Source organism: Meleagris gallopavo, chromosome Z (genome assembly GCF_000146605.3).
Source record: "Meleagris gallopavo isolate NT-WF06-2002-E0010 breed Aviagen turkey brand Nicholas breeding stock chromosome Z, Turkey_5.1, whole genome shotgun sequence".
Lineage (NCBI taxonomy): Eukaryota > Metazoa > Chordata > Aves > Galliformes > Phasianidae > Meleagris > Meleagris gallopavo.
In genome coordinates, this window is record NC_015041.2 from 46,398,333 (window position 1) to 46,423,730 (window position 25,398).

Sequence of the window (25,398 nt, forward strand, 5' to 3'; positions counted from 1 at the left end):
TCCCTGAGGGTTGTACATTTCCAGCATTTTCCCCTCATTAATGCCTGTGTACTCTCCACTGCATTTGAGAGAGACACGGTGATCAGATTTCACTAAGGCAGGTGAGCGAATACAAACTCTTTCACTGCGCAGTATGATTTGTTTCTGCAATACACTGTTGACATTATTTCTACTGGTTGTGCATCCCGATTTTTTACAATTTAAATGGAAGGGCCACCAGAAGGCTGTGGCATTTGTTGATTTTTTCACTCTTTAGATAGCAGATCAAAGACAGAATAACTACAGAATAACACTTGTTGCTTGAGAGACTAAAAAGACATTCCAGACATTGTTGCAGTGCTGAGTAGCTATGCTGCTTGCAAAGCATCAGCAGAGATCAGCAGGCAAGGCAGCAGGAAGAGGCCAGCTGGCCTTTTCACTGCTCCTGCTCCCAGTTGTCTGCATCTGTGCATTGGCAGTGCTGGGGTGGACCAGTTTTTCCTACCAAATGGAGCAACGCAGCATATGGACTAATAGAAGTCCATATGACTTCTATAGAAGAAGACTTGCAATAATTACATTAATTGTAAGGTACAGCATTAAGCCTGCATCAGTTTAAATTACTTTTCAGCCTCTTGACACTATGCAATTTCAAGTACTGCTGGTGCATGTTAATACTGACAATAAAAATGCATGTCCCAAGGGGTCTCCTAGCATGCTCCTCAGAGCCGTATGCCATTCTGCTAGGAGAGCTGACTGTGGCATCCTTGGCAACCTTGTTAAAGCTTCAGCACAGTTGTGATACCACGTGCACTTAAAAGACACATTATAAAACCAGACTTCTATCTCCTCCAACTGGTGGTTTTAGCAGATGGTGCCAGTACAGTAATGGGAAGGCACTGTGGTGTAAGTCTCACATGCTGTCCATTTCAGTCTGAAATGCTGAAGATAGCTTGGAAAAAGGAAATCCAGCTATTGCCTTTTTGCCCTCCCAATAATGGATATAAAGGCTGATTTGCTGTTAATAGGGATCATGACTTTCAAGGAGTGGGGTGCTTTAAAGTGCCCAGGGTCAACATCAACTAACCAGACATCATGGCACTGTAGATGTTCTCCCCTGGCACTGGATAGAACTAGGAGTAGTGTCCATGAAACCTTTGGTTCACAAAGAATGTCTGAAGTGTGACAGGATTCTGAACATGGGAGGAAGAAATAACAGAAAAAGCAAACAAAAGTCACTACTACACTTTTAAATATGAACATCTTTTTAATTTTATAAACTGACAACTGTCTCAGGAAAACCAAGGACTTCTTCTGCACCACTTGCCCCCTTGCAGCTGGTTTTTGTCCAGTTGCCAGAAAAAAACAACTTCAAAAACATTTTAATAACTGTTTTCTTAAAGAGAATAGGCTTTTTATTTATTTTATCAAATGTTTTGAAATGTTTAAATATCTTTCATATTTTGTCACTGCCTGCCATCTCCCTTCAGCTGCTAAGGAAAAATTTTATCTGAGATGTCAAAAAGGAAACAGCATTGGAAAGTCTGGAAAGCAAAACCTGGTCCCACTTTTTATCAGACATTCCTCGTGATGCTGGGGGGATGGAAAGGTCAAACAATAGATATTCTCTCTGTTAGAGCCTCAATACTAATAGCCCCACCCTGAGCTGCTGTCAGTGTAGATTCAAAACAGACTTCTTGACCTGCTCATGGAGCTACTGCTCTGGTATTGAAGTTACTGGGACTCATCAACTAAATCCAGACGCTAAATGAAAAGGAACACATAAAGCCTGATGCAACTTAGCAAAGGTGAAGAGTCAGTATATCCTTACTATGGAGCAGATGATTCATTAAATGCCAGGATACAAGATTGTTTCTCTGGCAGCTGTCTTCTTTCTGGGATAGCTGACCACTTATATTGTCCCGTTTTTCAGTTTCTTCTTGTGTCAAGTAACTGTCAGTACTACAGTATCTTCAAAGCGCACTAAAAAGCAGATCAATAGAGGCAGAACTACTTATCAGAAACCTGCCCTTTCTTAAATGTACACACCACACCGTGTGATTTTTGGCCTCTACACAGGTCACAGAAAAGCTCTCTCTCTCTCTCATAATGTTTCCTGTGGAAACTTCCAGAGTGTCATATAAACTGTGTTTTAACAAGGCAAGCCTTTAAGGTTAGTTGCTCCAAGGCCAACGAATGTCTTCAAAGTGAGGATGAGGCTCAGATTTAACTTTCCATCCTGTGAGTTGATGGTCAATGCAGGACATCACTGACACTTCACCTGCAGCCCCAGCACTGCTGAGGAGATGCACTATGTCACTCTGCAGTGAATGAGATTTCTCAGAAGGCAGTCTTTGTGCTCATATGTACCACATTGTTGGCTGTCAGATAACTGGCCTCTGAAGAATAAAGTCCCCTCCACTAATTTGGGAGGCAAAGTGGTAGACTAAGTCCTTTGAGAATACCCATTAAAATGAAATTTAACCTCAACAATAAAAAGATTTACTGTGGGCTGTAGCTAGAACACAAAGGTGAACACTGCTACGCTTGTCAGTTTGTTTGAAGTGCTCTTGCAGCCTGCAAGGTCACAAGACAACTGTCTTTCTCCTTCATATGCAAAGCTTCTAAAATGGGACTCTGCCCTCTAAAGGCGATGTAATAAATAACTGTATCCCCCTAGTCCTTCACAAACCACTTCTAAATAGAGCTTCTTTGTTTGCGGAGGCACCTTCGGTTGTTTCCACTTACAGAAACTAACACCTGCTGTTGTTGATTGTATCATATTTACTTTGTGGGTGGAAACTGTAAATCGAAAAGCTGGTCACATTGTAGACTTCTCATTTCACAAAGGTGAAAAATGAGAACTGGATCCCCAAGTATTAGCTATAATTTGACACAATACACATATTTCCTACCGTACATCAAGATACGCTCATAAATAATTCAGCTACACTTAAAGCAACATCTGGGCTTTGAGGTGATTAAAATCAACAGAATTGCACAATAGTTCCTATCAATTTTGATGAAATTTAGAAAAAATACAAAAAGGTAATACCTCAATTAGGAAATGTTGAAGTAGTCACTAACTATTTAGAACATCATTACTCTGATTCTGCTGTAGCTGCTCTGGTCAAAGAAAGATTTTGGGCAAAGTATTCCCTCCACCCATAAGGAACATGAATAGTTCATTTCTGTTCAATAGTTCAATTCTTCCAAGCACCTAGTATATTCTACGGGTAGTATAATCCAGTACCAGGCTAGCAGCTCCAAGAAGAGCAGGGTCTGCTAGATTTGAGACCACCACATCCACAGTTTTAACAGATGACAGAGCCTGTCGATGTATCACATCTTTGACAGCATTAATATAGTGGCTGGCTAGGACTCCAGAAAGGATCACAAGAGAGGGGTTCATGGTGTGCAGAATGTTCACAACTCCAAGTCCTAATGCTGTACCAGCTGAAAAAAATAAAGTGAAAAGAAATTACATGGAATACTCAAAGCAGTGCAAACACGATTTTTTGAAATAGATCTAATAGCAGCAAATAACTCAGTATTCAGAAGAGTGTTACAAGTTTTGAGCTTGTGTTATCAGACTGTATTAGTCTTTCCTTTAAAAAGAAAAAAAGATGTGCAGTAGTGCATTATTCAATAATATGGATGTGAAAGACCAAGCTGTGTATTACCACACTTGTACTCTAGAAGAAAACAGCAAAGCATTACTCTAACTTCTCAGTGCTACCAGGTACATATGAAGAAAGGCCAATGGCATCCTGGCTTCTACCAGAAATAATGCAGCCAGCAGGAGCATGTAAGTGATTGGCCCTCGGTACTCAGCCCTGGTGAGGCCCTGGCTCAAGTACTGTGTTCAGTTTTGGGCCCCTCACTGCAAGAAAGACACTGAGGCCGTGGAGCACATCCAGAGAAGGGCAACAAAGCTGTGAGGGGTCTGGAGTACAGGTCTTACAGAGAGTGGCTGGGGAACCTGGGATTGTTCAGTCTGGAGATGAGGAGGCACAGGATTGACCTTATTGCTCTCTACAACTGCCTGAAGGGAAGGTTGTGGTGATGCGGGGGACAGTCTCTTCTCCCATGTAACTAGCAATAGGATGAGAAGGAATGGCCTCAAGTTCTGCCAGGCAAGATTCACATTGGATGTTAGAAATACTTCTTCAAGAGAGCAGTCAGGTGCTGGAATGGGCTGCCCAGGGAGGTAGTGAAGTCACTGTCCCTGGAGGTGTTCAAGAAATGCTTAGATGTGGTACTGAGGGACTTGGTATTGTGGGAAATATTTATGATAGGTGGATGGTTGGACTGGATGATCTTAGAGGTCTTTACCAACCTTAGTGATTCTATGATTTTATGTTTCAAGCTAGTAAAATAGTAAATTATCCCATGTAAAATAATAGGCAAATTGCCTTTGCTTGCTCAAATTAGACATTCCCTTGCCTACAAAAAAATGTCTCCCCAAATTCTTCAATATGGAGACCTTGAGACCTCACTTCTTTTTTTCATTTAAGACCAAACTGATCTTTTCAGGAACTTTTAATCTTATTTATTAAAACAGAGAATCTTCAATACACCTTCTGCTCACACTTCCTCCAACACTTGCATTTAACATTTCATTACAAGTAGTAATTATACAGATAGACGTCCTCAAATCGACATTAAAGTTGTGTTTGTAGTATTAGAGTGCATTACCATATCTGTATCCCCAAAAATCTAATAATGGGAGGGTTTTCCCACCTTTGGCTATCTTCTTACCTGTTCTGAGAATGCTTTCTGCCTTTGTGTTTCCAAGTTTAGCTGCTTGAATGAGATGTGCAGCACTAACAACCTCTTCATTCTTCATTGACATTCCTTCTACTAAAAGCAGATCCTCTGTTTGAAGGGGAGGAGAGAAAGCCAAGAGATAGAAATGGTGATGTGTTAAGAAATGGAGTAAACAGGCAGTTAAGGTTTCCACATCTCTACTTACATTCTGAAGTCTGAAATTTGAGCTATTGGCTCTGCTCTGAATTTAGTGATCACAGTTCAGGGAACTGCTTGTAGAAGGAGAGCATCAAATTCAAACGAAGTAATTCACTAATATGATCACCTGCATCAAAGCTTCATAAAATCAAGTATAAATGTTATCAACTCAGTCAATAGACTGAGAAGCTGTTGCTGAAAGATGATGCCTGTGAAACTCAACTGCTCACAGAATGCCTGCCAAGTTGCAAAACTTACCACATCATTAAAAAGGAGAAACTGAACTCTGCTACATGTTTATTGCAATTTTGAAGACAGGGGTTCTAAATATGGCTTGACTGCATACTACCATATCTGAAAAAGAATTGTTTGGTTGCAGCTCCTCCACTCCCTATACATAGGACCTCCTAGCCAGTTGCCTGTATACCTGTTGTTGTCTCCTCCTGGTGGCAGGTCTTTTTTTCAATGTCTCCTTTGAATTTATTTTTTTAAACTATACTGCAGTTTAGGAATCACTTAAATGTTTTCAAAAATAGAACACATACATACCATCATGCAGTTTCTTAGCTTCTCTCTGTAATGCTATTCCAGAGGCATATGCTTCTATACATCCTTGGCTACCACAAAGGCACTCTGGTCCATCTAAAGATACTACAATATGCCCAAGCTCAGCAGCACAGAAAGAACTGCCATGGATCAATTCATGTTGATGTATGATTCCACCTCCAATTCCTGCAAAGATACAAAACCAGCCAATAGTAAAAAAGATAAAATGCAGTCTTCAAACGCCCTAGTTCAATAGGATATTGAAATTGGCTTATTCTAATACAGATTGGAAAAAGTTTGTGTATCCATGGTTTTCTGTACTGGATCCCATAAATGACTGTTATTCGACAAATTTCTCCATATTCAGCATACATACTAAGTAACCTTGTAGCTACCTCCTGCTCAAGTATATATTGATTGCCATTTTTTCCAAGCTTATTTAAAATCGTGGATGATATTGGACTACTGTGACAGATCTTTTAAGCTTGTGGGTCATGGTCTTTTTCTCAAAGCTGACACCAGAAGTGGCCTTAAATTTTTTTATTTTCAGAGGTTTTAATACTGCATTTCAATAGCTGTTCAGAATAACTAGTCATGAAGAATACTCTAAATGTTGTGGGAAATGGTCAAAAGGACTGTATGCTTAGGAAGAAAAGTCTACATTTGCACTTGAGATACGATCTGTCTTACTCAGTTCTTATCTAGCTATTCTACAGATATACTCTGATCTTGTATTTCTGCAGAAAGAAGAGAATTAATTAAGATATAGAGCTGAATAAACTAAAACTACTCCAGCTAAAATTAATCAAATTTTGTTTATTTTGAGAAAATGTCTTGTCAGCAGCTTACATTTATCAAGAAAGATGTACCATGCAAAAGGTTTCATTCGCCTGAATAAAAGTACAAACAGATACAGTGGCACAAGGATTTGTGGCTTAAGAAGTTAATATATCAGGGCATTACAGGTGCTTATGCTTTTAAAACTAGATGAGCCTCTGAGTGTTCTGGTGTTCTGGTGTTTCAACTTCACTTTTCACTGAACTATAACATACTCACCTGTACCAGTGATGAGTGTTACAAAATTTTCTATTCCTTTTCCATGACCAAATTTTCTTTCTGCTAGAGCAGCACAATTTCCATCATTATCCACCCAGACTGGCAAGTGCAGAGCATCAGATATTGGGGTTCTGAGATCTACAGAGCTCCACTCCTGAATGAGTTTTGTGGAGTGAAGTACAATTCCTTCTCGAGGGTTTACCCGTCCACCTGTGGAAATACCTAAGTCCCAGAAGTACAGGAGAGAAAAAGCAGAACTAAGTCTTTTTAAAACCATAAGTAAAAATTAGTTTGTGCATTGAGAAGTATTATTTCCCTGTCAGTGTTGAAGCAGAGTGGTAAGGTAAAAAATTCCATGTATTATTGCCAGTGTTATTGCTACTACTGACATGTAAAGAGAATTGTTACCATTAATCAGTTTTCTCTAGCTGGTGAGGATTCCAAAGCTGATGGATTCTTTCTGGACTTCTGAGGAGCAGGCCACTCCATTATAGAGATATCTAGTTCTAGACACCACAGTTTGGATATTTTAGCCATCATTCTTGTGCAGACACTATATAATTCTGTAGCTTATCTAAAGATACTAAACTAGTAAACTAGTAAACTAGTCTGGGTGGTTAAGTCATGGGTACTATGCAACAGGTAGTCTGAAAGATGTGAAGTGCAAAACAGACACTTCTTACTGACTCTGTGTGTTTAACACTGTTTCAAAAATAATAAACTTTCAAAGTTCAAAATAACTTTGATATGCTAGATTGAAGGGATCTTATCTGGCTTGAGGAGTGGGTCTGTTAAACAAGGCCAATTTTAAAGTTCTGCATCTGAGCTGGGGTAATCCCCAAGGTCAGTACAGACTGGGGGATGAGTAGATCAAAAGCAGCCCTGTAGAGAAGGACTTGGGGGTGCTGATGGATGGAAAACACAACTGTATCCTGCCTGCATAAAAAAGTACGGCCAGCACAGCAGAGGAGACGACTATCCCCCTCTCCTTTGCTCCCATGAGATCTCACACAAGACTAATGTCTCCAGTTCTCAGTCCCCAGCACAAGAAAAACATGGACCTGTTATCCTGCATCCAGAGGAGGGCTACAAAAATGATCAAAGAGGGCTGAAGAACATCTCCCATGAAGACAGGCTGAGAGAGTTGTGGCTGGAGAAAAGAAATGTTTGGAGAAGAGAAAACGTTTGGAGAAAACACTTGGAGAAGAGAAGGCTCTTTCAATGTACATAGGGAGCTTATAATAAAGACTGCAAGACTTTCTACCAGATCATACATTGACAGGAAAAAGGACAATGGTTTTAAACTGAACAACAGTAGATTTAAATTGAATATAAGGAAGAAAAATTCCATGATGAGGGTGGTGAGACACTGGAACAGGTTCCCAAAAGAAGCAGTGGATGCCCCATCCCTGAGAATGTTCGAGGCCAGTTTGGGAGGGTACTTTGGGCAACCCAAACTAGTGTACAGTATCCCCACCTATGGCAGGGGCATTGGAACTGGATGGTCTTTAAGGATCTCTAATAAATTAAACCATTCTATGACCCTACTACAGTGTAAGCAAAATGGAAATGAATGAAAAATGTTGCCTCTATCTCTGTTAGCTGCAAAACTGATCTAAGATTGTAGCCTTTTTGTTCTGCCGCAATACAACTGAGAATTCTACAGCACAACCAATCCTGGCCATAAAGAAAGGTTTACAGGTAACAAAGCAAACTGAACTCAGCTGGAGTTGTTTCAAGACCTGTTTCAATACAAAGATTCTGCAGGGAATTTCACAATCCACTGCTGTGTACCACAGACTTCATATATGTTTAATTCAGAGAACCTTCAGAATGTGCCATTCAAATTCAGAAGTATAGAAACCATATAATAAGTACAAACAGCAATTTTTTCAGTAACCTGGAAGCTTCTACTGTAAGCTCAACTGTGCTAGAGGTTAGGACTTGGGCACTGTTAAAACTCAGCAGATTACCTTCCTGGCTGTTACAGGCTAGAGCAACTTCAATATTTATAGTCAGCTTCTCGTTTTCATAAAAAGTTAATTTTTTCAGATGTGGTAGGAATGCAGTGTAAGAGTTCAAAATATACAGGATCAGTTTGAAAGAAATGCTTTACATTAGTCAGTAGTGATTTCATTACATGTTGAAATTCTCAGATAAAAAGACAAAAAAGTATTCATTAACTTACCTACTCCCAAAATTCTGCAGTTCAGATTTACTGCCTCCGATGCAGCTTCTACACACATCTTTAGAATTAAATCTAGTCTGTCTTCATAAGTTTTAGGGTTGAGCTGGGTATACTTCTTAACTATTTCACCCTAGAAAATAAAAACCATAAATGTTCTCCACAGAAATTTACTTTGTAATGAAATTTCTCTTTAATTTCAACACAGGTCAACTTAAAAATGGTAAGTATATATATATGTATTTTTAATACATCTTAAGACTTTGGTGCTACAGAACAGATTGTCCTCTGATTCCTGAGGACTCTGGGGGACAAACTTGCAAGAGGAAGGCTTTAAATTCTGTATCTTAGGACTTACATTCTGCTTCAATTTTCCCTAGCTGAAATAAAATATAGATGGAACATGTGAATTGCATAAGGAAATGTGCTGGAACTGTTGTTAGGAATAAACTGTGATACAGCAGTACTCTTCAGCTCAATTCTTAAGTGTTAAGAAAATTAATAATAACTGTTAAAAACAAAAACAAAAAACAGCAGAATCCACTGCACTTAAGAATGAAATGCTTCTAATCTGACCATCTGGAAATACCTGGCTGGTACAGCATTTTGTTGCTATACCAGCCAGAGAGAAGTGCTTCAAATTTTAATGTACAACTTACTATCCTTTCAGAAATAACCTTTCTTCTAAGTGGTTATGACTCTGAGTCACTGGAAATATTTCTGGAGTACATCTGCTGTGACATCTGATGTATGTCGGAGGGAGGATGCAGGAGGAAGGGATTATTTTTAAAGCCTGGGAGTCACGCACTGGTAGTATAAAAATTAATTATGCACATCTGAATCTGTGGTACAAAAGAACTGACCTTAATGTAATAATTATATTGCAGGACAAGGCTATGAATATGCAGAAGATGCTATTTTCTTCAGCAAAGCTGTTCTTTGTATTATATAATGAGTACTCTACAAAATATGCATAAGTGAACAGCAGTGTATTTGCACAACTAAGGACAAAGGAATAACAAAGTCAGTCAGTCTATATGCCACACATCTCACATGTCCTTGCCAAAATAACTAAGAAAATGCCAGAACTTTGATATTTTTGAGCATTACATTTCACTCCATCAGCACCAGCAATGGTGCTTTCTGATGTTGTTATTTTAAATGATGCTTAGTTTCCTCTTCTGGTTTGGAGGGGAAGGTGAAACAGAGGAAGTTATTTGTAAGACAAGGCTACAGCAAACCTCCAAAGACAGCAGCTTTCAAAAGGAGCACTTCCTGAGTTCTTGAAAACTATTATTTTCTTCCTGGAAACCTCACCTTCATCTCTGCTACTTGCTGTTAAATGCTTAAAACTTTAAATTTTATTATGAAGCTTTGATCATTTTGCTCTAATTTGCTCACATTTTAACTTTCATAAATGTCATCTCAAACTACACACTGTAGAATAGGCAGCATTTTTTCCAAGTTAGTTATCTTCATCTTTCTGTTGGTAGAAACGGTGGCATTAGTTTGACTGCTAAAAAAAATGATAATTGAAAATGTTTTCTTTCAGACCTTAACTGCCACACACATACTTTCAAGTGAATACAAACATGCTGAACCCTAACTGGTCTATTTCCACAGTTCTTCCCATTTCTTTGGGGACGATATTTTGTCTTCTTTTCTAACTATGTCTAACTGATTTAGATACCTGAAAGTACACAGTGCAACAGAAGGAGTAGTTCTCCATCACTACGGAGAATAAAAGTCAAAAACTTCATCACAAACTTTAATCAAATCCTTAAAGGCTGCAGAATTCTGCAGAATTTTTATTTTTTATTATTGTTTTCTAAAGCAGAAAAACTAATGTTTAAATGAGTTAAAATTCTTCAGTCTTAACTGTCTTCTCATTATCACCTTGGTAATAACTGTTGCAAGTATTTTAACACCATACCTAAATAATAGTTACATCATTATTGCCCCTACCTTGAAGCTCACAAGTTCAAGTAGATATTCTGTAATTCTGAAATTCTGATTCTGGGAAATCAGCTGATGATTATGGCTGTGTTTACTTGTTTCACTATAGCACACCTTCACAAGTGACCTGACACCAGATTGATACTGATGCCATTCTGGTAGCCTCGCTTTTTTTTAGGACTTCAGTTTTCGTTACCTTTCACCCACTACATATATTCGCCTTGCTGAGTGAGTTAGCAAGCACCCATGATATCTTGTTTGTAGGAAGCAAAACTATGCACACAATGCATCCTTATCTGTTCTATGGCACAGGCAAAGAAAAGGTTCTTACTGTGCCATGTTAGCAGACAAATGGGTAGGTGAAGTTCTAAGCGTGGGTACCATTAACTCTCCCTACACACTCTAATTTCAAGCTGTAATTTCAAGCCTATTTCAAAAGTAGTTCCTATTATTTCTGTGATGAAGACATCATACTGCCCCAAACAACCTGTTCCAACTTTTGAATTTACAGCTAAGTTGGATAGTAAAAAATCCTTTAGAGTAATTTTCCACTCTGTAGTTTTAATCCATTTCTATTTCTTCATACATGTTGAACTGATTTTTCTCCTTGCGGAAGAGGCTTCTACATATCTGAAGGCTTTTTTTACAGTAGTTTTCTCTTCTCTGTACTAAACAACTCTAGTGTGTTCAACTTTTCCCTGTTTTCCAGACCTGTAATTAGTATTTTATTTTTCTCCTGATTCTTTACAAGTGGTCTACATCTCTGTGGTGTTATGTCTTACACAAAATGTTTTCCATTTAAGGTTTGGTGCCGCTACTTATCATGCTGCTGTGTAGGAAGATACTAAGATTTTTGATTACTTACTACCTTCTCTGGGTAGAAGAGATGCAATACTCTGTATCCTGTGACCACCCACCACCTCCTCTGAGTACACTGCTTTTATAAATACTGGCTGTTACTAAAAGTGGTTCTGTGCATCTGTTACATAGCTGTGTAAGTCAACAGGAAAGTAACGAGACAGGGTATGGAACCTTTCCCTCTTTGTTGACAAATGAAAAGCTGCATGGCGAACTCAGGGAGCTTTTACAGGGAACTAACAAATCAGAAACTTGCCCTATACTTCTAAGATGGTATGACTTTGAGTAAAAGGTATGCAACTAGGACCATGCTGCTTCTTTCCGCAAGTCTTCTGCATCCTAAGCATATCTTCGTCCTAGGAAAAGAACCACAAAGCCCCCAAAAGTTTGCAGAATAGCTAGAAGGATAATATTTACCTTCATACTGACAATTGCTACTCGGAGATTTGTTCCACCTAAGTCCACAGCCAAAGCACTCTGTGTCTCTAGAATGTGGTCTATATCTTGAGAGATATTATCTTTGACAGGAGGAAAACAGAATTTCTTTTGCAATGGCTCTTTGAGGTCAATAGATTTAAGGAACTTCAAAATCCTTGGAACAGCATTACCATCACCATATATTTTTGAGCTATAATATGAAAAAAAAAAAAAAAATCAATTTAAATGGAAGTAACACTGCAATCTCAAAATCTTTTTAAATGACAGAAGGCTGTAATACTGTATCGTTACAAAATTATAATATCAATATTATGATAACACTACACTTTGGACTACTCAAGTATATTGTGGTATGTGGTAGTTAGAGTACAGTAGCTTGAAGATCACAAACAACAACAGATTGTGCAAGCCTGACATTAGCTTCATTTAGGAATATGGAACATGGGATGAAAAAACTGAAAAGTTTTTTAATTAAAAAAAGAAAAAAGAAAAAGAGCAAATAAGAGTTCAGTTAAAGGCCCCACAGAATAACAATCTAAAATTACAGATACTAAGAATTGAGTTTCTGAACATGCTACACACTCAGACAAGATATACTTATCACAAACATGACAAGTAGTAATTGTAATAAATGGCAGTAATAGTATGGTGGTAATGGTATGTTCACAGAATCACAGAATTGTAGGAGTTGGAATGGACTTCACAGGATTATCTAGTCCAACCTACTGGTAAAACAGGTCCACTACAGTAGGTCCCACCAGAAAGTGTCCAAATGGCTTTTGAGTATCTCTGGAGAAGAAGACTCCACAACCTCTTTGGGCAATCTGTTCCAGTGCTCTGTCACCCCCACAGTAAATAAGTTCTTCCTTGTCTCTGTATAGAACTTCCTGTGTTGCAGTTTTTGTCCACTGCCTCTTATCCTGTCATTGGGCACTACCGAAAAGAGTCTGGCCCCATCCATTTGGCTCCCATATTTCAGATATTTATAAACAATGAGGAGATCCCCTCTCAGTCTTCTTTTCTTCAGGCTGAAGAGTTCAAGATCTCTCAGCCTTTCCTTAAACGGGAGATGCTCCAGGCCCCTAGTCATCTTTGTGGTCCTCTCCTGGACTCTCTTCAAAAGTTTTGTCTTTTTTTTTTTTTTTTTTAACTGAGGAGCCCAGAACTGGACAATATTCCAGATGTAGCCTGACCATGGCAGAATGGGGAAGGATCACCTCCCTCAACCTGCTGGCCACGCTCTCTGCGACACACTTTGGGATACACTGTTCTTCTAGGTCACATGAGCATACTGCTCTCTGAACCTGCTGTCCACCAGAGCCACTAAGTCCTTTTCAGAGCTACTTTCCAGCAGGTGAGCTCCTAACCTGCACTGATGCAAGCAGTTACTTCTCCCCAAGCGCAATACTCTATCCTTGCTCTTGTTGAATCTTATCAGATTCCTCTCTGCTCAGCTTACCAGTCTTTCCAGGTCTTGTTGAATGGTAGCACAGTCATCCGGTGGTGTGTCAGCCACTTCTCTCAGCTTCATATCACCAGCAAACTTGCTAAGGGTGAACTCCATCCCTTCATCCAGGTTACTAACGATGTTAAGCAAGACTTAAGCAAGAGTAACAACCCCTGGGGAACATTGTTAAGTTGCAGGCCTCCAACTGATCAACTCCAACTCCACTGATCAGAGCCATCTGAGCTCTTTCTGTCAGCGAGTTCTCTATACACCTCATTGTCCTCCACTCATCTATCCCACATTTGCTTGACTTCACTACAAGGATGTTGTAGGAGAAAGAGTCTAAAGCCCTGCTGAAGTCAAGATACACAACATCCACTGCCTTTCCCTCATCTACTCAGATGGTCATGATAGCATAGAAGGCTACCAGATTGATCAAGCATGATTTGCCCTTGGTGAATCCATGTTGATTATGCTTGATAACCTCCCTTTCTTCCACTTGCTTGGAGATGCCATCCAGAATAAACTGCTCTACCATTTCCCAGGGATATACATGAGGCTGACGGACCTGTAGTTTTCTGGGTCCTCCTTCTTACCCTTCTGAAGACGTGAGTGACATTGGTTTTACTCCAGTCCTCAGGCACCTTTCCCATTCCCCATGACCTTTCAAAGATGACAGAGGGTAGTGTAGCAACCACTTCTGCCAGCTCCCTCAGCACCTGTTGGTGCATCCCACCAGGGCTTGTGGATTTGTGTGTATTGAGTTTGCATAGACAATCTCTGACCAGATCCTCATCGACCAATGGGAAGTCTTCCATTCCCCAGACCTTCTCTCTTATCTCCAGTGTCTGGGATTCCTGAGGAGCAGTCTTAGAAGACTGACGCAAGAAAGGCATTCAGTAACTTCACCTTCTCAGTGCCCCTGTTATCAGGGCACCCACTTCTGTCAACAACAACCCACATTTTCCCTTGTCTTCCTTTTGCTGTTCAAATACTTAAAAGAAGTCCTTCTTATAGTCCTTGACCTCCTTTGCCAGATTTAATTGCAGGTGAGCCTTAGCCCTTCCTTGTTGTATCCCTGCATTCCCTGCCTACGTTCATATATTCCTCCCTCATAGCCAGACCCCTTTTCCACATTGCACAGATCTTTTTCTTCCATTTGAGTTTTTTCCATGAGCTTCCTGTTCATTCATGTAGGTCCCCTGCCACCTTTGCAGAATTTCTTTCTCTTAGAGATGCACTGAACTTCAGCTTGGAAGAAGTGCTGCTTGAATGTTAACCAACTCTCTCAGACCTCCTTGCCTCCCAGTGCTCTAATTACTGAGATACCTCCAAACAGGTCCTTGAAGTGGTCAAAGCTGGCTCTCCTGAAGTTCAGAGTGGTAATTCTATAATCCTATTTAGTGCCTTTCTTCTTCCACGTAAGGTCTTGAACTTCACTATCTCACGGTCACTGCATCCCAGGCTGCTCACAACCATCACATAAGCAACCAGCCCTTTCCTCTTTGTGAGAACAAGGTCCAGCAGCACACCTCTCCTCGTTGATTCCTCCACGATCTGCCACAAAAAGTTTCTTGATTTCATTGCAGAAACCTCCTGGACTGCGTGTTCCTGGCAGTGTTGATTTTCCTGCAATTAGCAGGCTGCTTGAAGTCCCCCATTAGAATCAGCACCTGTGACTGTGAGACTACTTTCAGCTGTCTATAGAAGGCCTCATCAGCTTCCTCCTCCTGATCAGGCAGCCTGTAGTAAACATCAACAACGATGTCACCCGTATTAGTCTATGCCTTAGTTCTCACCCACAAGCTCTCCACTCATTCATCAGTCCCTACATAGAGCTCGATACATTCCAATTTTTCTTTCATATAAAAAGCAACTCCACTGCCTCACCTTTCTGGCCTGTCTTTTCTAAAAAGGTCATATTCCTCCATGACAGCATTCCAGTCACGTGAGCTGTCCCACCATGTCTCTGTGACAGCAGTGAAATCATGGCCCTGTGACTGCACATAAATCTCTGTCTCCTCCTGCTTATTCCCCATACTGCATTGGTATACAGACACTTTAGAGAAGAAAAGGGAGCAGAGGGTGCAGGTATCCCTAGAGGGAAGCAAGAGGATCCCCTGTAGTTACACACACCTGTGAGGCAGCTGGCTTTGTGGCTCCTGTCATGTGACACAGCTAAAAAACATCTGCCACTATCCTGATTGGCCTGGTTCATTCCCCAGTTGATTGCAATGGGGTTTTATAGTCTTTGAGTCTGTCCATGTTCTACTTTACTGCATGCTTCATGCTCACGTGAAAGAGTAACGGGATAGCAGTCTGTGCTCTCGACAATCTGTGGTACCCTGTCAGCAATGTCCTGAATCTTGGCTCCTGGGGAGACTTCTCAAGACTCCCATTTACATCAGTTTGCTACAGATAAGTCTCATTTTAAAATATATCTGTACATAATAATATCAGACATTTAGTACTCTAGTGTTTATTTTATTATTATACTGAGGTCTTTAACAAATACACTCTTGAGTCTTGTCCTTATGAAACATATGTAACATCCTGAAGTTTTTAAGAGCTCAGTTGTTTTAGAACTGAGGCTCAGTACTGTAAGTATGAAGAGCAGTGAATACATCCAGCAGCATCTCTGAGAGTTTGCACTCATGGCTCTCCATTTATTACACCTGAAGCCAATCCAGCTACAAAGTAGTGAGTCTTTCAAGCAGATGTCAAAGGTAGACAGGCAGGATGTTCTCCCCCATACTCTGTGTTCCACTATGGAATGAGCTGTCTTCATAATTCTTGTCTAAACTAATACATGAATTTTCTCCTCTTTGATTTCTGTTGGATATTAAATTACCAATTATACCAAAACATCATTAGTAACCTCAGATTAGCACACTAAAATGTCTGTGAACAAATACAGCAAGCCACATCTAAATGCTTTTCTTAACTACTTCAACACCCCCCTGGTATGAAACATACTTACCATGGATACTGCTTACCAAACTGGAGCTGTAGCGCATGCAGAATTTTATCCTGTGTGTCAGCATCGCGAACATGAAGAACATTTTCACCTAGATGGTAAAAGTTAACAGAACAGGATGAGTCACGTACTTAAATTATGCTAGAGGATAAGAACTGCTTTACAAATCATAATGAAGTAATCATTTTTAGTTCTTCTGAGCAGGAGACTCCAGCCAAATCAACATTACTCTTACACAACATGTAGGGTAGAGTACTAGTTTTCAACAGAATTCTATAAGTACAATGAAAACCATAGGCAAGTGGTCATTTATGTCAAATCTGCATGACTGAAATACCACAATACAGTTAAATTTCTAATGTGGTGATGAGTTCCTGTTTTTAAAGTGATAAATGCATACAAGAGAACATGGAAGTAGCTAATAAAGGACAACAATTAGCTGCCTCTCTGCTAAATGGGATGCACTGCAAATGGAGATAAATATTTAACTTGTCTACAGATAAATGTCTTATTATCTCATCACCAACATGATACAGGAATACAGGAATAGCCAGCAAAGCTTTAAGAGGTCAAAAATTAAGCTGTACTGACACTGCAGGATGGTCTCTGTAAAGCATTTGTTTTACTTTATTAAGTGAAACAAAAAACCTTCAGAACTACAAAAAAATTAAAGTAGTTATGCATACACTTACCTGTTTCTCTTCCTGTCTGACGTGTCCCCAAGTTGATAACAGGTGTACCAAATGCTCCCACTTCTCTGACACCACAACTGCTGTTACCAATCATACAACCAGCATGGGCAACTAGCTGAATGAACTGGTCAAATGGGACATGCTTCACTGCCCGAAAATTGGGATGATGTTCAATGCCCTTCTTCCTCATCACCCGAACCATCTCTTTGCTTCCTACAGAAAAACAAAAGACATGAATAAATGAAAAGTTCACTGAAAGTCTCAACACACAAAAAAGCTAATAGCAGTCTACTGAATTATCACCTCTGAGCTGTTTTTGTTCCCTTTCAGGGACATAAACTTAAGTTTAATACCCAAAATCATTTCAACAAATCTAACATAATTTTTCAGTTAGTGCAGGAGGCATTACATGTTGCTTCCACATGTAATACAGTTTCCCTTCATCTTCCTTCCCATACTGAAAAGCTGAAATGTCCTTCAGCAATTTGGACAAGGACAAGTTGCAGTGGATGCAAGTCTGACGCTGAGATCATCCAGCTATTTCCATCTGGCTGAAGATTCTGGGAAAAAGCACTCTGTATGAACCAATGTATACTTTACAACTAGTTATCCATCCTTCTGTCACGCAGGCATTTTACTCACCTGCATCTACATTGGGGAATAGAACAAGTGTTCTCTTGTTAAAGGAAATGAGCGCATCTAGTGTCAGTTCAAACATCTTTATGGAATGTTTAATATCTGTGGTTACAGGATGTTGCAGAGCAACTATATAATCTCTGGGTTTAACATCTTCACCTGTTCAAATGGAAAAAAAAAAGAAAAGTGTTTTTTGTTTTTCAGTAGCAGAGAATAGTAAGAAGAAAGAGTGATGTGACAGCTTATTATTTGCCTCTCTAGGCATGACTCACACTGTTAACTTTCAGGCCTAGATTTCAATCTTCGCAGGTCTAAACCAGAACTGAGAGCTGTTCTCACATCTCTCTAAGTCTGTAATAACATGAAAGCTCTGAAGCTGCTCTTAACTTTCACTGATGGCAGCAAGAAAATAATCTACCTGAAAGGCTGCTTCACAACAGGAGATGAGTAGGTTTGTGATTTGTGATTGTCATTATCACTCATTACTTGGGTTTTCTGCCAGCTCTCCATCACCATCCATACATCCATGCAAAGACTTTATTCCTAAAGCCATACTTGTTTTTGCATATTTATTAAACAGCTGATCTGCTACACAGTCACCTACTAATCTAATAAGATTCCATTTTCCAAGTACTTAGGCTATTGCGCCATATAGGAGACTGCTTTGTCAAGCTTAACTAGAAAGCACAAAAAATCAACATTTACAGGAAATACTTCTAAATAAGTCAGTACAAAACACCAAAAGTGCTAAGCGCATATGGCCCTGCTACAATAAATTCTGCAAAGGAACGTTCAGAATATAGATTTGCTCCATTCTTTTTAGATTAGTTCAAAATAGCTCTGATTCTCTTTTGACACATTCTTTACACCATAATAAAAGTGTTCATATAGGGAAAAGTCTATTTTTAAATTGTTTGCATCAGAGAAATTACCAATTTAAGAAGATCTTGGTGGTGTTCTTGTTTTTTGTTATTGTTTTTTTTTACTTTGGAAAAGGACTAAATTTTCTGCTAAGACAGATCTGTAGCTTTTCTTATGTACAGAATAAATACAGAATAAGGCCAAATGTAGAAAGAAACTAGTGGTAGATACCGGTAGCAAATACAGTATTTTTCTTTGTTTGTTCTTTCATTAGAAGAAATAGTTTCATAATAATCCCCAATTAAACCAAAACCCACTACCAATAAGTCTCTTTCTTTGTTTCCTGTACATTTCCTAGAATCACTGGGCAATAGATCCCCAAGGCACCACAGACCATGGATCAAGAACTCAGTGAGTTGTCTAAAGTCATTTGAAAACCATAAAGAAGTGGATTGCTCACCTAGCCATACACGTATAACACTCATGTAGTCCTTATTTTTGGCAGAGAGAAGCTTGTCATACGAAGGACAGCCTGCTAAAAGGATGCGATCATGGTCTTCACACATGGCTATCAAATGTTGCTCTGCACTCCTTGTGCAGCACACATGGTAATGGGCCAGTTTGGTTATAGCATGTCTGATAGAGTCGTCAATGGTCCCACTGACTTCCCCGCCTTCAATGTGAAGAATGCGAATATTCATCAGGGCTGCAGATGTGGCTAGTGCCAAAGCATCAAATCTGTCACCATGAACTATCATTATGTCAGGTTTCAGGCGGTTCAGGACATCTGGTAACTTCACTAATGCGAGGCCTACTGATTCCACCATGGCTGCCTCATCCTCCCCTCTCACAATAGTGTGCAATCTTGTATGAATATCGAAGTCATCTTGTTCAATCATGCGATAAGTGTTACTGAAGATAAGAGAGAAAGGGTTAGAGGAAATAGAATTTGGATTTACAGCAACACAGCTTGACAAAATAATTGCATACCAGAACACTAGAATAGTTGTACTATGTTTGAACAAAGGCCTGCATATCAAATCTCCCTCACTAAGGAAACTAATCTGGAAACACTCTAGTCTATATAAAGATCATCCCTCCTACTCCAATTCCATCAAGTTTTCTGTACATCTTTAATAAAAAGCTTTGCTAAGCATGTTCCAGAACCCCCAGAAACCAAACTCTTTACTCATGTCTTTGCAAGGTCTACTGGAAAACCGATATGGCTCATTTTCTTTTCTGAAAAGATATGCCAGTTCTTCACCAATATTCACCAATATTCGCCTTACTGGATGAATGTATAAATACAAGAGAAAAAAATGCAAAGCTGAAGACTGCTGCTTGCTTAAACCTAACAGAGAAAAAAAAAAAAAAAAAAAAGATATTTTCCCATTTTGTCTTCAAACTATCTAATACATTCACTGTCCTTACCTAAAGATTACATCTATAAATTAATTCAAATCAGACTGGAACAATAAAAAATCCTCTTCAGCTAGTGAAGCAGGACTGGCTTATTTTTCCAGCCTGACCATATGCTAACCTGACAACAGGTTTTTTGTTTGTTTGTTTTTTAAATCAGGTTACTTTTAAGGTATTGAATTCACATTACCATATTACTGGATGAAAACAATGGTCAGTGCAAAGCAAGAAACAGAGCACAATAGCAAGAATGGGCAGCAGTTACATTTTCTTTCTTAGCAGTCTGATATAATAAAAATTTCCATGACCTCACAAAAAAATCACACCTTAACTTATCATGTGCCGAAATTGCTAGTTGGGAAGCCCAGAAAGTGCTTTTACCTGAAGATATGCATGACATTTCTAAAAGTTTAACAGTGCTCAAATGCTGAGGCCGTTATGCTAAAACCTTAATTCGACTTGCAAAGTGTTTTCCTAACAGTTTAATTTTCTTAGCCCAGTTTGATAAAGGCATCTGGAGCAAAACCAGACAGACAGAACCCCAGCAAAAGTATGCAACGTTCTTCCTTCTGCCTTCCTCCTTTCCCTCAGCAGACAGGAGAATGCTTACCTGGGATATAGGAAGTTCTTACAAAGGAAAGGATCGGAAACAAGACATTCATCTACCCAGGCAGGCAATGTGACTGCTCACTTACACAGTATTATGAAGGGGACCTTAATCTCTCCTGCCAAATCATATCTAATACCTCTCCTACCTCTACCTCTAATTACTTTTGTAAGAAAGAGATTACCCTATGCTGCTTTCTGCCCTCACAATCCTGGAGGTGAGAACTAACAGTACTTCCCTGCAATACCAATTATATAAAAACTTTATCCAGTAAGTATGTAAATTACAAGATCTTCAACTTAGAATGACTATAAGTTATCTTTTTGCCATGAAAATTCAAAATTGTAACACATTTTCATTTGACAATCACCAGATTCTAAGGTAAGTCTGAATGAACTGAATTTCTTACTCTGTTAGAAACTTTGTTGAAAACCTCATTTCCAGCACCTACACAAAACTTTCTAAAGTTCCAAGACTGATTTGTAAAAAAAAAAAAAGAAGCTGAAAATTGAGATAGAATATAATGTCTGAAAAATGATTTTTAAAATTTTGTTATGTGTTTTCATGATTTCAAGGATTTTGTGACCTAGCATTCATGATTGTACTACCAACACTTCAGAAACAGAAAGAGAATGGGAGAGATACAAAAATCCACCTTACCCATAATCATCAATCAAGTGGGAACCAAGCACTACGACATCAAGCTCAAAGAACTGTGGTTCTGCCTTAATACCAAACATAATAGGAGCTAATTTTGAATAATCAGCACGGTTGCAAGTAGCAACACAAACACGAAGTTTGTGGTTGTTTCCATTCTTCTCCATGTCTTCTTTTTGTTTCTGTTTTGAAAGATTCTTGAAATACAGTTCCTGAAAAATAAATGAATAAATAGATAGAAACCATTAGTAACAATCTTATAGCAAATAAATGGCACATGTTATGAATAGCATATGTAACTGTAGCCCATAACTACAGACATATACTGCCTGACCCATTGATAGTAGACAGCTGATACCTTACAGTACTTACATTACTAACATTAAAAGATTTCAGAAAAAAAAAAAGTAGGGTTGTTCTTTTCATTTATCTAGAACTCACTATTTTAATACCTTTTCTTCTATAAATAATTCACATATTCTATACGAACAATATTTAAATATTATGAAGTTCAATTGTAACTCTTAAACGCTGGAACACTGGAAAACGGAGCAGGCAGTGTAGAAAAACTACAAAGCAGTTGTCAACTTGTGCAGGTAGAAAACTGGAATGGCCAAAGCTCAGCTGGAAATCAATTTAGCTACTACAGTCAAAGACAATATAAAATGCTTTTATAAATACATCAACTGCTAAAGGACGATTAGGGAGAACCTCCATCCTTTATCAGATGTGAGGGAAAATGCAGTGATGGAAGATGATGATAATGTTAAGATACTTAATGACTTAATGATTAAGTTACAGTTAAGATACTTAATGATTTAAGCTCTGGAATAGGCTCCCCAGGGAGGTGACTGGGTCACCATCCCTGGATGTGTTTAAAAACTGCTTGGATGTGGTGCTCAGGAACATGATTTAGCAGAGGGTTGTTAGAGTTAGGGTAGTATGGTTAAATTGTGTTGGACTCAATGATCTTTAAGGTCTTTTCCAACCTGAGTGATTCCATGTCTTTTTGCCTACTTTTTTTAGGAAGGCCAATTGTTCCCAGGTTACACAACCCCTCTGAATAGAAAGATGGTGACAGGGAACAAGATGAAGCATCTATAGTCCAGTGGGAAACAATAAGTAACCTATTACATCTTTTTAATATTCACAAATTCAAAGGGCTGGATGGAATTCATCCAATGGGTACTGAAGGAGGTGGTGGAAGCACTCACCAAGCCATTCTCAATAATCTGTTGGCAGTCCTGGCTAACTGGGGAGGTCCCAGTTGACTGGAAGCCAGTGAATGGGAATCCAGTCTAAAAGGAAGGCAGGAAAGTTACGGGTCTGCCTGTAATCATCTTGGTACTGGGAAGGGTTATGGAGCAGATCCTCTTGAAAGCTGTCAAACAGCAGACATGGAACAACTGAAAGATCAGATGTAGCCAGCATAGCTTTATGAAAGGCCGTGGATGTTGTCAATCTGAATTCTAATAATCCTAAAGTGTATGACACTATCTCCCAAACTATTCTCCTGGTGAAACCGGCTACTCATGCCTTGGACAGGTGTACAGTTAGCTAGGTGAAATGACTGGATGGGCGGGCTTAAAGGGCAAACAGAAGTCAGTCCAGTTGGTGGCTGATCAGCAGTGATATTCTCCAGGGATCAGTCTTGGAGCTAGTTTTATTTAACACTTTTATTAATGATCTGGAAGAGGGGATCAAGTGCACCCTCACTAAGTTTGCTGATGATACCAAGCTAGGCAGGCATGCGGATCTGCTTGAGAGTAGGAAGGGTTTCCAGAGGAATCTGGTTAGACTAAGTCAATGGGCCAAGTCCAACTCTATGACATTCAACAATATTCAGGGAGTTAAATCTATCCGGAAACCAATCACTAGTGGGGTTTCTCAGAGCTCTCTTTTAGGTGCAGTTCTCTTTAAAGTTTCCGTAAATGGCTTGGTTGCAGGACTGAAAGGAACACAAGTGAGTTTGCTGATGACACTAAATTGGAAAGAACTGTTGATTCGCTCGAGGGTAGAGAGGTCAGAGCAAGCACCAGCCACAAGAAGTTTAAGAAAAGCAAGTGCCAAATTCTGCACTTGGGACAAGGCAATCCTGGTTATATGTAGACTGGGACACAAGAGGTTGAAGAGCAGCTCCATGGAAAGGGATCTGGAGGTTCTGACTGATGACAAGTTGAATGTGAGCCAGCAATGTGTCCTGGCAGCCCAAAGGGCCAACCTGGGGTGCAGCAGGCCCAGTGCTGCCACCAGGCGAGGGGATGAGCTGCCCCCTCTGCTCTGCACCGTGCAGCCTCACCTATAGCACTGCATGCAGTTTTGTGTCTTTCTTACATTGTGTCCACATCTGTTAGAGAACATCCAGAGGAGGGCTACAAAGATAGCAAAAGGTCTAGAGAAGAAAACGTATGAGGAACTGCTGAAGTTCCTCACTGTGCTCAGCGCAGAGCAGAGGAGCTGAGAAAAGCCCTTATGGCGGTTGCAGCTCCTCACAGGGAGCAGAGGGCAGCGCTGAGCTCTGCTCTGTGTGACAGCGACAGGGCCCGAGGGAACGGCATGGAGCTGTGTCAGGGAAGGGGCAGCTGGGGGTCAGGGAAAGGGTCTGCACCAGAGGGCGGTGGGCATAGAACGGGCTGCACAGGGCAGTGGGCACGGCCCTGAGCTGCCAGAGATAAAGGACTATTTGGACAACTCCTGTGTGCAGTCAGGAGTTGGACTTCACGATCCCTGTGGGTCCCTTCCTATTTATGAATTTTAAGTACCAGGTCCTGGTTGTGGGTCAAAACAACCCCACATGGGCTTGAAGAGTGACTGAAAAGCTGCCTGGCAGAAAAGGACCTCAGGGTTCTGGTCAACAGCCAGTGGAACGTGAGCCAGCAGTGAGCCCAGGTGTCCAAAGATGGCATCTGGGCCTGTATCAGAAACAGAGACCAGTAGGAGCAGGGAACTTATCGTCCATTTGCACTGGTGAGACCACACCTCCAACACTGCTTTCAGTTTTGGCTTCTTGCTACAAGAAGGATATTAAGTTACAGAAAAGTGTTCAGAGAACAGCAATGAAACTGGTGACTAGAAGAGTTAAGAGAAGTGACTGAGAGACTTGGGCTGCTTAATCTGGAGGGGGCTGAAGTGAGACCTCATCTTTCTTTGGAAGTACCTGAAAGGAGTTTGCAGCGAAGAGGGTGTTGGTCTCTCAGGTGATAAACATAAGGAAAAAAACCTCATGTTGTGCCAGGAGATTTTAAAAATAGACATTAGGAAGAATTTCCTCCTCGAGAGTGTGATCAAGCATCGATATAGGCTGCCCAAAGAAGTGCTGCAGTCCCCATCACTGGAGGAATTTAAGAGGTGTGTAGAGGCATAACTAAAGGAGAGGTTTAGCAACCAGATTTTGTAGGTCAGGCTGCTGATTGAACTTTATGATCTTGAAGGTCTTTTCCAATATAAATAATTCCATAATTCTAAACAGTAGAATGACTTTTCCCTATTCAAATAGAACTTTCTAGCTAAGAAAATTATAGGCACATAAGTAAATCAAAGAAAAAAAAAATCTATTTTAAAACTACAGAATGGAACAAACTACTAAGAGATACATTCACTGACAGGCTCTGTGAACAAAAAGAAAGTTTTTGCTCACATCAGTTTATGTATCTGTCAAACACACTTTGGTGAAATACAGTGAGTTAAATATTGACTCCTAATCCCTTTCATACTATGTTGCAGGCCAAAGTACATCAAGATATTAAATAATACAACCTTGGGTTAGGTTACGGTAAAACAACAATTTTTGGAGATAATAATGACAATAATCATTAGTTGATCTGGAGTCTATTTTTGATTGCTGTTGTTGTTTATTTTTAAAAAAGGGTTCTTAAGATCTTGACAATTAAAATCCCTCAGGAATTGAATATTTTTTTAAATTAAACAAAAAAAACAACAACAACAACAAAAATAGCAAACAACATCAGTAGTTAATGTAGCAAGACATTTCCTCTAATGGACTCTTCCAACCTGTTAAATAGGTGATTAAACTTTGTAATCGTATTTAATGTTTACCTATCCTATGTTTACCATTTTACTTTGCTCTTTTCAGTTATTTCAGCAAATGGAAAAAAA

At 39.6% G+C, this 25,398-nt stretch overlaps 2 protein-coding genes across 3 annotated transcripts in view; one reads left to right on the forward strand and one right to left on the reverse strand.

Moving 5' to 3' along the window:
• Positions 1–25,398, forward strand: part of CPLX1 (complexin 1) — a 540,694-nt gene that overhangs the window by 182,666 nt on the left and 332,630 nt on the right. The gene's annotated exons all lie outside the window — the stretch shown is intronic.
• On the reverse strand, positions 1,222–23,753 carry GNE (glucosamine (UDP-N-acetyl)-2-epimerase/N-acetylmannosamine kinase). 2 transcript variants are annotated; one of them, XM_010725936.3, is made up of 12 exons: positions 22,497–23,753; positions 21,286–21,494; positions 19,060–19,511; positions 17,745–17,897; positions 17,103–17,315; positions 16,414–16,501; positions 11,966–12,176; positions 8,738–8,867; positions 6,550–6,771; positions 5,497–5,679; positions 4,741–4,857; positions 1,222–3,435 (listed from the first exon to the last, which is right to left on the reverse strand). In XM_010725936.3, exons 2-12 carry the CDS (start codon positions 21,447–21,449, stop codon positions 3,200–3,202), a joined length of 2,169 nt encoding a protein of 722 aa, XP_010724238.1. In that variant the 5' UTR covers positions 21,450–21,494; positions 22,497–23,753; the 3' UTR covers positions 1,222–3,199. The 2 variants fall into 2 exon arrangements, with proteins under 2 accessions (XP_010724238.1, XP_031413202.1); XM_031557342.1 differs by lacking the exon at positions 22,497–23,753 and having other exon boundaries at positions 21,286–22,116.

Excerpts from the sequence above, each read along its gene's own strand:
- GNE (XM_010725936.3), bottom strand. The coding sequence starts at position 21,449 with ATGGAGAAGAATGGAAACAACCACAAACTTCGTGTTTGTGTTGCTACT. Across the intron at positions 17,316-17,744 it reads ATTCCCCAATGTAGATGCAG|GAAGCAAAGAGATGGTTCGG; the intron begins GTGAGTAAAATG and ends GTTTTTCTGTAG. Across the intron at positions 8,868-11,965 it reads TAGCAATTGTCAGTATGAAG|GGTGAAATAGTTAAGAAGTA; the intron begins GTAAATATTATC and ends TTTATTTTCTAG.